This window comes from Pelophylax lessonae (assembly GCF_965119305.1).
Source record: "Pelophylax lessonae genome assembly, chromosome: 6".
In the NCBI taxonomy this organism is placed as follows: domain Eukaryota; kingdom Metazoa; phylum Chordata; class Amphibia; order Anura; family Ranidae; genus Pelophylax; species Pelophylax lessonae.
In genome coordinates this window covers 227,361,149-227,375,705 of record NC_138773.1, presented here as the reverse complement: position 1 = coordinate 227,375,705, position 14,557 = coordinate 227,361,149, and the positions used below count along the sequence as shown (strand labels likewise).

The following is a 14,557-nucleotide window of genomic DNA, read 5'->3' as shown; positions in this document are numbered from 1 at the left end:
CTAAACATAAGAGTTAAATAAGTATAACACCACCCAGGGCCGCTGATAAGGGGGGAACACCAGTCCTCCTGTAGAGGGCCTGGGCACACAGGGGGGCCCCAACAGCATGGGGGCATGGAAAGGCAGGGGGGGGGCAATTGTAGAAAGAAGCCTTGTGTGGCTCTCTGCAGCAGCTGAAAACCAGTTTCTCCCTCTCCTGCCAACTTTTAGCTGCTGCGGGGAGAGAGAAACAGATACAGGGCATCATTCCTGTAATTGCTTCTCTGACACCGATCCCCCTCCCTGTTCTGCCTGCTTCTGATCCCCCCTCCCCGTGTGTCCCCCTTTCACTGTGCTGCCCCCCTCTCCCTCCCAGAGCGCTGCATGCTTCCCTGTCCTGTTAAAAAACAACAAATTCTAAAAAAAATAATAATAATTAAACATTGTAATAAATAATAATAAAAAATTGTAAAAGAAAATAATTGTAAATATTTTTAACATTTAAAAAAAATATATATAATTTGTTTTTATATATAAAAAACAATTAAAACGGGCTAATTCACACAGGTTCTCTGTTATTTTTGTCTCCGCTAAGAATATTAGTGTATTTTTAGTGAAAATATTGTCTTGATATATTTGGGAGGGGGGGGAGCCCTGTCAGATAGGCTGTACGGGGCCCCGTGATTTCTAACAGCAGCCCTGCCACCACCCGTGTAGTTTAACCTCTTACCACAAAGTGACATATGGGTATGTCGGCAGACTTTGCGGGATTATACCGGGATGATGCCTCTAGCTAGAGGCATCATCCCGGTACCGTTATTTAGAGCCAGAGGTTGGCTTTCCGGCGGTAATGACCGATGCGGCTTGGGAGCCGCTCGATCGTTACCCTGGCGAGCGGGATGGGACGACCCCCCTCCTGCCGCACGTCCGCCGGCTGGATGGAGTCCCGATCTAAGCCGGATGTGGCTTCGATTGGGTCTCCGATGACGTAACCCGGAGGCGGCTTCCATGACGTCACGTCCAGGTTACTCTGCTGATGCAAATTCAAAAAACGAGTGTATTCAAAAACATGAATACATGGAAGTGTAGTGTAGGGGTCTAGGGTCTTTTAGACCCTCGATCCCTCCATAAAGAGTACCTGTCACTGCATATTGCTGTCACAAGGGATGTTTACATTGCTTGTGACAGCAATAAAAGTGATCAGATTTTATTTTTTTTAAAAAAATCTGTGTTAAAGTTAAAAAAAATAAATAAATAAATAGGAAAAAAAAATGTTTTAACCGCCCCCATCGCCGTTAGCTCGCGCACGAAATAAAACATATATGGAAGTCGCGTTGCAAATGAAATGTTCAAACCACACATGTGAGGTATCGCCGCGATCGCCAGAGCGTGAGCAATAATTTTAAAAAAAGAGCTACACTCGAACTCTAAACTGGTAACCGTTAAAATTTTTTAAAGTGTCGCCTATTGAGATTTCTATTGACTGCAGTTTGTCGACATTCCACGGGTGTGCGCAATTTTAAACCATAAACATGTTGGGTATCTATTTACTCGGCGTGACATCATCTTACACAATATACAAAAAAAAATAAATGGGCTAACTTTACTGTTTAGTTTTTTAAATGCAGAAAAATTCGATTTTTTGTAATTTTTCCAAACAAATGGCGTTTTAAAGACCGCTACGCAAATACCGCGTGACAAAAAATATTGCAATGCCCGCTATTTTATTCTCCAGAGTCTTTGCTAAAAAAATATATATATATAATGTTTGGGGGTTCTAAGTAATTTTGTAGCAAAAAATACTGATTTTAACTTGTAAACAAAAAGTGTCAAAAATAGGCCTGGTGGGTAAGTGGTTGAGCCCCTGGAGACCAGGGGGCAGAGTTTCTCACCTTGGTGGCAGTAAATGCACAGCTTAGGTAAACTTAGGTACTCAATACACCTAATTTTAACATTTGCAAGATCAATAGATCAATGCACATTTTATTTTTTTGTTTTGTTCTGCTATTATCACTGATACATGATTTCCAGTATCCAGCGTTATCACCAAATACAGGTTAGTATTCTTCTGTGCTGTCTGGCATTCCTTTATTGCCATTGTCTACTTTCTCCATGTTTACATTCCATCTCTTCCTGCAAAGCTTATGTCAAAAAATGTGCTTCTCCTCTGACACCCTTAGCCCAGTGATGTCACTGCACCCCCTTGCTCTGGAAACATGGTACATGCTGGTAGATAATAAATCAACGGAAGTATTTGCTGATGATGAAGCACACAGCTGCTCTGGGTTTACATTGAGCTAATTAATTATCCAAAAATGTTACACTTGGCAAAATAAGCCTTTGAATAAACATCCCCTTCATACTCTGGAATCTCCCCTGAAATGACTGAATGACGTTACAGCATCATCCATATGTGGATCCACATATACTAATATATTGTGTAATGTATAGTAATGTTCTCCAGGTGTTCCATGTGATGTTTGATAATAATGGTGCATTCCTCTTACTCTGGAAATTTTCAATTTACGCTATATTGTATTACACAAATAGCAATTGATTGACGTAAAGTTACTGGTGAAATTACATATGTATTCTTTATTGTGCTTCATTTTATTTAAAGGGTAATTTTGGCTTTTGTGGGGGAAAAAATTACCAATTTAAAAAAAAATTAAAGCGTATACAATTGTGATTCAAGTTATATTGTAATTGAATGTTATTAAAAATCACCTTTCCTTATTAATCTGCAGCACTGCAATTTTCTGTAAAATTCAATGCAATATGGCTACCTGGAGGCATTCTGTACACAGAACTCCTCCTGTAAATGTAATTTCATTCTTGTGCGATTTTCCCAGAAGTCTGCACTAAGATAAAAGTGCAATTTTGGGCATCCCTTGCAACAGAAATGTTATTTTTGGTGAGATACTCCCAAAGGGAAATCACGTCTAAAGGGATTCAGATCCTGCCACTTTCCTCATTTGAGCCCTGCAAGTGCAGCGGCTAAGTGATTATTATAAAATCACTCCCATACAGATTCACTTTGCACATGGAAACAAACAGCTATTTCTTCAGAATAACTAAAGATAGGAATCTGTAACAAAGTTTGTTAAAATTCTTGCAATGTACATAGATCACCCAGAGGGGAGTAATTGTTTCTCAACAAAATTGGAGTTACTCTTTAACCACTTTACGTCTGCCTGCAGTAATATTACTGCGGAAGAGTGGCTCGTTATCGTCTGACGACGTAGTTGTACGTCATCAGACACTACCCTTTCTCGGTGGCGCGCGCGCGGCGCCGGAGGCTCGCTCCCGCTGTTTTCAGTCACAGCGGGAGTCGGGCCAGGGGAGGAGCAGCGGCGATCGCCGCCGCTCTTCCCCGATCGTCGGGGATCTAGTGTGGAGATCTGCCTGCTTGTGTAAACACAAGCGGGCGGATCTCCGAAGTGACAGGCAGGGTCAGATTGCAGGGTTCAGCATAGCTGAACCCTGGATCTGTCCTTGTGTCACTCAGTCACCTCCCCCCACACACGTCAGTAAGCACCAGGCATACATTAACCCCTCCCTCTCCAATAAAATTAACCCCTTCCCTGCCAGTGTCATTTTTACAGTAACAGTGCATATATATAGCACTGATTACTGCAGTAATGTCACTGGTACCCCCAAAAGTGTCAAAAATGTCAGTCAAGGGTCCGATCTGTCCGCCGCAATGTCGCAGCCCCGCAAAAAAAAACGCAGATCGCCGCCATTACGCGTTTAAAAAAAAAAACACCAAAAATGACAGAAATCTTTCCCTTTGTTAGTAAACGCAATAACTTTTGCGCAAACCAATCAAAATACGCTTATTGTGAATTTTTTTACCAAACATAGGCAGCAGAAAACAAATTGGCCAAAAATGTAAAAAAATTTTGATTTTTACATTTTTTTGGGGGGAATTTCATATAAAAAAAATGTGAAAAATATTGTTGTTTTTTCAAAATTTACGCTCTTTTTTTGTTTATAGCGCAAAAAGTAAAAATCGCACAGGTGATCAAATACCACCAAAAGAAAGCTCTGTTTGTGGGAAAAAAAGGACGTAAATTTAATTTGGGTACGGCGTAGCACGACCACGCAATTGTCAGTTAAAGTTGCACAGCGCCGAATCGCAAAAAGTGGCCCAGATGTAAGACAGCAAAATCCTCCGGTGGTAAAGTGGTTAACATCATTTTCAGAACATAGGTAACAAGGTATGTTAAATAATATTAAATCCTATTAAATAATATTAAACCACTCCTAAAATCTCTGCAATCCTAAACTCCAGCTCACAGGTACTCCTCTGGGTCCCCATATATCATTTAGCAAACTCCTGGAGCTGCACATCACTTCCAAAGGGTAAAATCAGCTTTACTGTTCAGCCCAGATACTCCAGCCAGGATCCTCCCTCTAACATGTTTCAACCTCTGCTTGGGGATAACCAGAGAGCTCTATGATTAATGTAACACTAAATGATATTCTTATTCTACAAAAATGATCCATACACGTCTACTACTTAATACTCCTGTAATTTATTTTTATTGAAATTGTTTTTTTAAGTGGTTGCAAACTTACCTTTAGCATCTGTACCTACAGGTAAGCCTATGAGTGACGTCATGCGGCTCCGGCCAGTAGCACAGCTGAAGCCCAGAAGGAAGATGGGCGAAGATGGATGCGGCCTCCAGCGGGGACGCGGGCTTCATTTGCAGGTAAAGGTCACATAGTGTGCTAGTATGCCATGCATACTAGCACATTATGCATTTACTTTGCAGGTAAACACAAAGAAGAAAACATTTGTAGACTTTACTTCCTCTTTAATGTGTTTTTCTGCCTCCTTGTAATGTCTTCCATAAGCTCCTGAACCCTTCCTTTTACCCCTAACTCTTAGTTTGTTTGGAACAAGCAGTGCAGTGTGTTGGGGTCATGTGCACTGCTCTATGCACACTACAAATCCCACAGTCCATCTCAGGGGTGAGCAGGAGAGGGTGACTACGTTGTTACATACAGTGGGACCGTGGAGGATAAACATAGCCAGAAATCTGGAGTTTTTGAAGTAGGTTGAAAATAACAGCATTTTCCCCCCCAGAGCTTAGTGAATGTGGTGAAGCAGTGCCATCTTAAGAGCATTAAAGGGCCCCGGGCAATGCAGTGTACTGGGGGTCCTGTCTACACAATCACCCACGAGAATAAAAATGCAAATGATGGATAAGGCGATGTTTATTGGTACAGCAGTGCCAGGCTAATGACGGCTTCCAAGTTTGGCGGTTGGGTCCGGTGAACACACACACGGACGGGAGTCAGACTCGACTGTCCTACGTGTGCCTGTTCCTGTGGAGGCAGACAGGCATTCCTGCAGTTGTGGGCTCCCCCTCCACGGCCCAAGTGGCCTGACAGTAGCGCAGGGCCGACAGGCGCCTGCCACTGCTAAGTTCGGCGGCGGGATGCACACGGGAATTGGGATTAATGCTTGGCTGGGGCTGGGTCGCTGGACAGGTGGGGCCCCCTGGGCAACTACCCAGTGTGCCCATTCGGTAAGATGGCCCTGTGGTGAAGCTCTGCTGATTTCAATCATCCAAATAATGTACAAGTAAAAATGTTTTTTCTATTTCCCTTGCACCTAATTGGATATTTTTTTTACAAAGCAAAGCTTTACCACATTCACTAAGCTCTGGGAAAGTGAATTCAATTGCACTTGCAAAGTGCACAGTCTGCATGCCTTTAGTAAATCAACCCCTCCCAGAGCTAGAGAGGTCTCCTACTGGCAAACTAACCTTCAACACCATGTGCAGCATCATCTGCAGGCCACTCTTGCCTGGGTATTTTCCAGCTATATTGGCTGGTGATAAGTTAAACAAGTTTGCTCCTGTCTCATTGCAGATGGCATTCACAAGCATCTTTTTTCCAACACCTGCTGGTCCTGCAAGAAGAAGGGCTTTCGCTGATGGTGCCTTCTCATGCACTGATTCACAACCTGTAACAGCGAAACCAGTGTCAGACATTGTATTCAAACATAATTAATAAAACAGTCAAATGTAAAAGTTTTAAAAATAACTCCAAAAATTCTTATCTAAGAGACATACCATATTATCAATGTACTGTAAGAACCATATTCACTAAAGCCAAGTAAAATGTATTTATTAATAAAACCCACTCAGTGGGGTGGATTTACTAAAGGCAAATAGACTGTGTAATCTGCAAGGGCAGTTGCACTCTGAAAGGGCAGTTGCACTCTGAAAGGCAAGTTCTACAAATTTTCCTTAGTAAATGTAAATGTGGTAAAGCTTCACTTTGTAAAGAAGACCCAGTTGGGTGCAAGGAAAAAAAAATAAAAATGCTGCATGTTTGCTTGCACGTGATTGGATGATAGAAATGAGCAGAGCTTTACCACATTTAATAAGCTCTGAGGAAAATGAGTGCAACTGCACTTGCAAAGTGCATGCTTTATTTGCCTTTAATAAATCAACCCCAAAGATAGTTCTCCAGAGCTAACAATCAGATTTATTTTTTCAAAACAGGGATGAATCTGACGGCTGAGAAGATGTGGCACAGTTGTGCTACTTTCAGCATTAGTGCTTGTCTGGAGTATGATAAGCTCACACTGTTCCATTGTCAGTGTACAAAGCCAAGCCATCCACTGAAGACTGTCCACAGAGTGAAATGTATAATAAACTCACATCATGCTACTGTCAGAGGTAAAGACCAGGCCATCTAAAGAAGACCACCGAATAAGATGTATGATAAACTCACACCATACCCATATATTAGTGTACAATGCTAGGCCATCCACTTAAGACAGTGTCCACAGAATGAAAGTTTGGCAAATTAGTGTTTAGGTCATTGCATGGTACAACATGACCCATATGCTTTATAATTACATACACAAGGGGTCTTCAAACTATGGCCCTCCAGTTGTTCAGGAACTACAATTCCCATCATGCCTAGTCATGTCTGTGAATGTAAGAGTTGTACAATGCCTCATGGGATGTATAGTTCTGCAACAGCTGGAGGGCCATAGCGTGAGGATCCCTGACTAAAGCCGAATGTCGGCTGAACGATCGGCCGAACGATCGGCCGTCTTTTGTCTGGTGCTGTCCTGTCGGCTGAAAAGTGCTAAAGACTGCACACGAATTTTGTCGGCCAACAACAGCCGACTGCAGAAGTGATGTCATGTGATGGTTAACTTTCCGTGTGTTTTTTCTTTTCTGAGCATGCCCAGTCTTGCTAATCTGCTGTTTGTCGGCCGAATTCTGTACTGACTGGCAAACAATCGGCCGTTCTTAAAGTCTGCACGCCAGATTCTGTTCGGCCGAAAATTCGCTGTCGGTTGTCGGACGCATCATACTAACAAGCCGACAATCGGCTGATCGTTCTGCGGCCGAATATTTACGGCCGACAATCGCTACGTGTGTACGGGGCTTTAAGCCTCGTACACACGCATTGATTTTTGGCCGACCGATCGGCCGTCTTTTGTCCAGTGTTGTTGTGTTGGTTGAAATGTGCTCTAGACTGCACACAAATTTTATCGGCCAACAAAAACCAACTTCAGAAGTGATGTCATGTTCTGGTTTACTTTTCGTGTGTTTTTTCTTCTCTGAGCATGCCCAGTCTTGCTCATCACATTTTTGTCTGCCGAAATCTGTACTGACTGAGGAACAATCGGCCGTTTTGTTGACAGCCAACAAAAATTTTATAGCATGCACACCAGATTTTGTTCGGCCGAAAAGTCGCAGTCGGTTGTCGGAAGCATCATACTAACAAGCCAATAATCGGCCGATTGGACGTTGGCTGAAAATTCACGGCCAACAATCGTTGCGTGTGTACGAGGCTTTACACCAATGTTTTCTGTAGAAGAAATAATCCAAATAGTCAACGTGCAACTAGATCACCATGTGTAGCCCCTATCTTCCAGAAAGAGTATTTAATTCTAAATAGCAAATTAATGTCTGTAAAATCCTTCCAGACTTAAAAAAAGAAACAGAACTATTCACCTGATTTTTTTGTTTTTCTGTTACTTTTCGTAGTCAAGAGGCTAGGGCGTAAAAAGTAGTAGAATTCAATTCTCTTGTGCTTCTCCTAATTTGTTGCATCCCTTTAGCAGATGTCTACACAGATATCGCAGCAACTCCCAATGTATGAAAAAAGATAATATCCTCCATCATACTCCTTAGACATTTTACACCAGACACAGAAACAATGAGTACAGTAAGCAGCTGTGACCTTAAAATTTGCTACAATACATTTTGATCACTGAACACCTGCCAGCAGCATTCATTGTTCTGATTCTTCAAAAGAAGATCAATGAGCTGCACTTTCCTTCTCCAGCACAATCTGCCGTACCACGCTATAAAATTCAGCATATCCCAAGCACTGACAGGATGAAAGAATATAAACTGGGGGACTACCTACTATGGTGCGGGTTCACCTTGTGTTTCTAAAGGGCAAGTTCACATTATCCTTTGACATTTAAGAACAGGCTGAAATGAACAGGACACATAGAGTTAATCTACTAAAACTGGTGCAGCAGTGCATGGGAGCCAATCAGCTTCTAACTTCAGCTTATTTAACCACTTTAGCCCCGGAAGGTTTTACCCCCCTTAATGACCAGGCCATTTTTTGCGATTCGGCACTGCGTTACTTTAACGGAAAATTGCATGGTCGTGCGACGCTGTACCCACATACAATTGATGTTCTTTTTTTCCCCACAAATAGAGCTTTCTTTTGGTGGTATTTGATCACCTCTGCGGTTTTAGATTTTGCGCTATAAACAAAAAAAGGGCGACAATTTTGAAAAAAACGCCATATTTTTTACTTTCTGCTATAAAAAATACCCAATAAAATTTTTTTTTTAATTACATTTTGTTATCAGTTTAGGCCAATTTGTATTCTGCTACATATTTTTGGTAAAAAAAAATCCCAAAAAGCGTATTTTAATTGCTTTGCGCAAAATTTATAGCGTTTACAAACTACGGGATAGATTTTTGGACTTTTTATTTATTTATTTTTTTATTAGTAATGGCAGTGATCAGTGATTTTTAGCGGGACTGCGACATTGCGGCGGACAGATCCGACCCCTAACTAACATTTTTGATACTTTTTGGGGACCAGTGACATTAATACAGTAATCAGTGCTAAATAATATGCACTGTTACTGTATAAATTACACTGGCAGGGAAGAGGTTAATACTAGGGGTGATTAAATGGGTTAAATGTATGCCTAAAGTACTTACTCACTGTGTGGGGGGGAGGGTTCTGTGACAGGCACAGAGAGATCACAGTTTCAGCTTAGCTGAAACTGCTGATCTCTCCCTGCCTGTCTGGCAGAAGATCCGCCTGCTTTGTTTACATAAGCAGGCGGGACTTCTCTCGGTTTCTCCGACGATCGCGGGAGAGCAGCGGCAATCGTCGTTTAGACACACCGGGAGCGCGGCTGCGGCGGCGCGCACTCCGCTGAAGCCACCTGCACTTAGTCACGTAGTACTACGTGACTGGACGCAGCCGAGCCGCCCTGCCGCAGTAATATTACGGCGAGTGGTCGCCATGTGGTTAATTAAGCTTTGACAAAAAACATGGAAGCTGATTGGCTACTATGCACAGCTGAACCAGATTTTGCATTCTCCAGTTTTAGTAAATCAACCCCAATAATTATAAAATAAAACCCAGGTCAAAACAAGGTGCATGTCTCAGTATAGTAAAGTATAGTATATTATAGTATATCATATATACTTTTATATATTTTCATATATCACGTCTTATAAAAAGACAGAGATGAGTGCCACTATGGAGAAGAGAGGGAGAGAAAATGAGCACCACAGTGCTCATTTGGAAGTTGGAGGAGGTGATCCTTCCTAGTCAAAGTGAAGGGGGTGGAGGAAACGAGCGCCAATTTGGAGGAAATGGGAGCTACTATGCGGGGGGGGGGGCTGTCGGAGATAAATTCTGTGGAGCTACTATAGAGAGGAGTGCTGCTATGGAGAGGAGGATGGAGTAGTTGAGCGCCACCATGGAAAAGGGAATGGAGGATATGAGCACCACTAAAGGAAGGGAATAAAGAGGGGAGGGGTGGCACTATGTCAAAGAGGTAAAGCACAATTATGTAGAGGGCAGACAAAGGAGATGAAGGGCACTATGCAGAGAAGAGGTGAAGGAGAGAAGTGACATTATCTAGAGCAGTGTTTCTCAACCTTTTTCCAGTTGGGGCGCCGTTGAAAAGTATTTTCAGTCTGGAGGCACTCCTGTCCAAGGCTCGGGTCACTTTACTGTGTGTCGCGGAACACACGCAAAATCGTGCCATAAATTCTTGGCACTGTAGGGGGAAGCAGAGAGCACAGCACACTTACCCCCCTTTACTTTCACTTTTGAGGCTGATCGAGCTCTTTATCTGTGCTGATGTACAGTTTGCCAGGGGATCGGGAGATAGGGCTCATCTGATAGGGCTCATCTGTGGCACACCTTAGAACCTGTGGCGGCACACCAGTGTGCCGCGGCACACTGGTTGAAAAAGGCTGATCTAGAGTGATGGTGGTGATGAGCGCTAGTATAGAGAGGGGGAGGGGAGGAGATAAATAGCACTATGGAGAGGGAAGGTTAAGATGAAGCCACTATACAGAGTGGGTTAGCCAGGGGAGGCAAAGGAGATATTTTGGCATTATGGAGAGGGTAGTCAGAGAAGATGAGCATCACTATGGAGATTGGAAAGGGAGGAGATATTCGCCCCTAAGGAGAGGGGAGGTAGAGGAGACTAACTCCATGAAAGAGAGGGGGATAGAAAAGAAGAGCACTACTACACTACCCTGGCAGAAAGGAGGAGCGTAACCATGGGGAGGGAAGGTGGAAGAGAGGAATTCCACTATGGAGACAGGAGAAGGAAATGAGCATTGCTATGGATAGGGCCAGTGGAGGAGAGGAGTGCCACTATGGAGACAGGAGAAGGAAACGAGCATTGCTATGGATAGGGCCAGTGGAGGAGAGGAGTGCCACTATGGAGACAGGAGAAGGAAACAAGCATTGCTATGGATAGGGCCAGTGGAGGAGAGGAGTGCCACTATGGAGACAGGAGAAGGAAACAAGCATTGCTATGGATAGGGCCAGTGGAGGAGAGGAGTGCCACTATGGAGACAGGAGAAGGAAACGAGCATTGCTATGGATAGGGCCAGTGGAGGAGAGGAGTGCCACTATGGAGACAGGAGAAGGAAACGAGCATTGCTATGGATAGGGCCAGTGGAGGAGAGGAGTGCCACTATGGAGACAGGAGAAGTAAATGAGCATTGCTATGGATAGGGCCAGTGGAGGAGAGGAGTGCCACTATGGAGACAGGAGAAGGAAACGAGCATTGCTATGGATAGGGCCAGTGGAGGAGAGGAGTGCCACTATGGAGATAGGAGAAGGAAACGAGCATTGCTATGGATAGGGCCAGTGGAGGAGAGGAGTGCCACTATGGAGATAGGAGAAGGAAACAAGCATTGCTATGGATAGGGCCAGTGGAGGAGAGGAGTGCCACTATGGAGACAGGAGGTGGAAGATAGGAGGATCATTATGGGGATAGGCAATGGATAAGAGGAGTACCACTATGGAGATGGAAAAAAGAAGAGATGAGCAACACTATGAAGAAGAGAGTAGCAGCAGATGAGCTTTGCTACCAGATGTAGCTGGCAGTGCATTTCTCATCCTCACATTTAGTTTATCATAATAGCTCTGGTTATGGCATGTTCTATACCAGGAAGGAAGGAGGAGCATTAAGCAGATATTTCTCAGGAAAGGTTTATGGGACAATAGCCCTATGGACATGGCTAATCAATCTTTACTCTGCTGTAACAGATTCCATTGAACAGCTCAGCTTTAAAGTGATATTTAACCCTCAGTTTTTAAGTACTTTTACCAGCTGATTTATTTTTTTACTGAGTATCTAGCTTCTTTATCTATTAATCCTGGTCTATGTTACTGCTTAAGCTGGTGCCATGACTGCTGCCCCAGGTTTCCTGTTTCTGGGTGGCTCCCTTTTCTATCAGAATCCTAAGGAGCCACCCTTGCATACAAGGATTACACTTATGCCTCCATACACTGTGTGCAGCAATAGAAACACACAGCCTTGTAGCTAAGGATGACAAGGCACTGGCCTGTCTCCCCCAAGGCTAACAGACTGGCTTGAGACTGAACATTCCAAAGTTAACTCTTTCCTGTGAAGCAGGAGCTTGTTGTAAGCAGCACAGAGGAGCCAACAGCATCAAAAGTTGTAAACTGGAAGTTCTGGGGCAAGACATTGGTGTTAAACTAACAACCAGTGAGGGTTTAATACCACTTTAAACAATCAGTGAGAGCCTGCATAGTGTGAGTACTATGGGAAGTCAAAGGTAATGCGGTTTCAAAGTTCCTGTTAGTTTCATTGATATACCCTTTGATGACTCTATATCCCCTGAGACCAATCAGATGGGTTTCTTTTTGCCAACCATTGTATTTTGCTTGCGTACATCTGTATGCCGGCATTATATAAAAAATACACTAAAATAAAACATGGCAGAGAATTTACACGCACAAAGAACTAGAAGGCTGGGAACCAGGAAACACTGAACTGTAATGGTAAAACAATTTCTCAGTACAGATCTAAAAGAAAAAAAATTCTGACGATACCAGCCAACTTTCATGTGCTGGAATTATTCTTAGTATTATAATATGTTATATTTATACAAGTTTGTTGTTCACATCTATTTGGAAAGATAGTTCCTGTTTGTTAAAGTGCACCTGTTACCGGAGTACAGTGGAGATATGCACAAGGGAAAAAAATGACTAAGGCATTGCAGTTTAACAATCCTCTAGGTACCTAATCCTCTGGAGCAGAGGTATAAAAACATAAGGACTGAGATCTCAGTAGGGTTGTACAATCAATTTCCAGGTCTCCGATTCATTAGATATGGCATTCATTTTTTTTTGCCATTTTTGGCTCTCATAAAAACAGCAAACTGGCTGCTTTTGTTATGAGAATTAAACTTGCGGTTTAATGGTGAAAAATGTAAAGTTATGCACTTTGGGGCTAAGAATATGCATGCATCTTACATACACTTTTTTACCTAAAGTATTGGGACGCCTGCCTTTAAACACACATGAACTTTAATGACATCCCAGTTTTAGTCTGTAGGGTTCAATATTGAGTTGGCTCACCCTTTGCAGCTATAACAGCTTCAACTATTCTGTGAAGGCTGTCCTCAAGGTTTAGGAGTGTGTCTATGTGAATGTTTGACTATTCTTTCAGAAGCACATTTGTGAGGTCAGGCACTGATGTGGACAATAAGGCCTGGCTTGCAGTCTCTGCTCTAATTAATTCCAAAGGCTTTCTATCAGGTTGAAGTCAGGTCAGTCAAGTTCCTCCAACCCAAAATCGCTCATCCATGTCTTTATGGCCCTTGCTTTGTGCACTGGTCCAAATCATTTGGCGGAGGGGGATTAGGGTGTGGCATTGTTTTTCAAGAGTTGGGCTTGGCCCCTTAGTTCCAGTGAAGGGAACTCTTAAGGCGTCACCATACCAAGACACTTTAATGCTCCCAACTTTGTGAGAGCAGTTTGGGGATGGCCCCTTCCTGTTCCAACATGACTGCACACCAATGCACAAAGATAGGTCCATAAAGACATTGATGAGCGAGTTTGGGGTGGAGGAAATTGACTGCCCTGCACAGAGTCCTGGCCTCAACCCAATAGAACACCTTTGGGATGAATTACAGCGGGGACTGCAAGCCAAGCCTTCTTGTCCACATCAGTGCCTGACCTTACAAATGAGCTTATAGAAGAATGGTCAAACATTCCCCTAGCAAAACTCCTAAACCTTTTGGACAGCCGTCCCAGAAGAGTTGAAGCAAAAGGTTGGGCCAACTCAATATTGAACCCTACAGACTAAGACTAAAATGCCATTAAAGTTCATGTGTGTGTAAGGGCAGGTGTCCCAATACTTTTGGTAAAATAGAGTACTAGGAGGAGTACAACTGGGGGAATCAATGGTGGAGAAGGATATGGGTGTTCTGGTAGATCATAAGCTTAATAATAGCATGCAATGCCAAACTGTGTTTTCCAAAGCAAGAAAAGTCCTTTCTTGTATTAAGAGAGGTATGGACTCCAGAGAGAGTGATATCATTTTGCTCCTGTACAAATCATTAGAAAGAACTCATCTGGAATATGCAGTTCAGTTTTGGGCACCAGTTCACAAAAAGGATAATCTGGGAACTGGAGAAAGTGCAGAGAAGGGCAACCAAACTGATAAGAGGCATGGAGGAGCTCAGCTATGAGAAAAGATTAGAGGAACTGAATTTATTCTCTCTTGAGAAGAGGAGATTAAGGGGGGATATGATCAACATGTATAAATACATAGGGGGTCAGTATAGTGAACTTGGTGTTAAATTATTCACTTTAAGGTCATCACAGAGGACAAGGGGGCACTCTTTACATCTAGAGGAAAAGAGATTTATTCTTCAAATACAGAAAGGTTTCTTAACAGTAAGAGCTGTGAAAATGTGAAATAGACTTCCTCAAGAGCTGGTTCTGTCCAACTCAGTAGATTGCTTTAAAAAATCCTGGATTCTTTCCTAAATGT

The 14,557-nt window shown here is 42.9% G+C and overlaps 1 protein-coding gene across 1 annotated transcript in view; it reads right to left on the bottom strand.

Annotated features, from left to right (window-relative positions):
* DRC11 (dynein regulatory complex subunit 11) overlaps positions 1 to 14,557 on the bottom strand; it is a 315,369-nt gene that overhangs the window by 21,249 nt on the left and 279,563 nt on the right. The window contains exon 15 of the mRNA XM_082262397.1: positions 5,757 to 5,956. Within this exon, the coding sequence (XP_082118523.1) occupies positions 5,757 to 5,956 (200 nt within the window). The remainder of the gene's footprint in view (positions 1 to 5,756; positions 5,957 to 14,557) is intronic.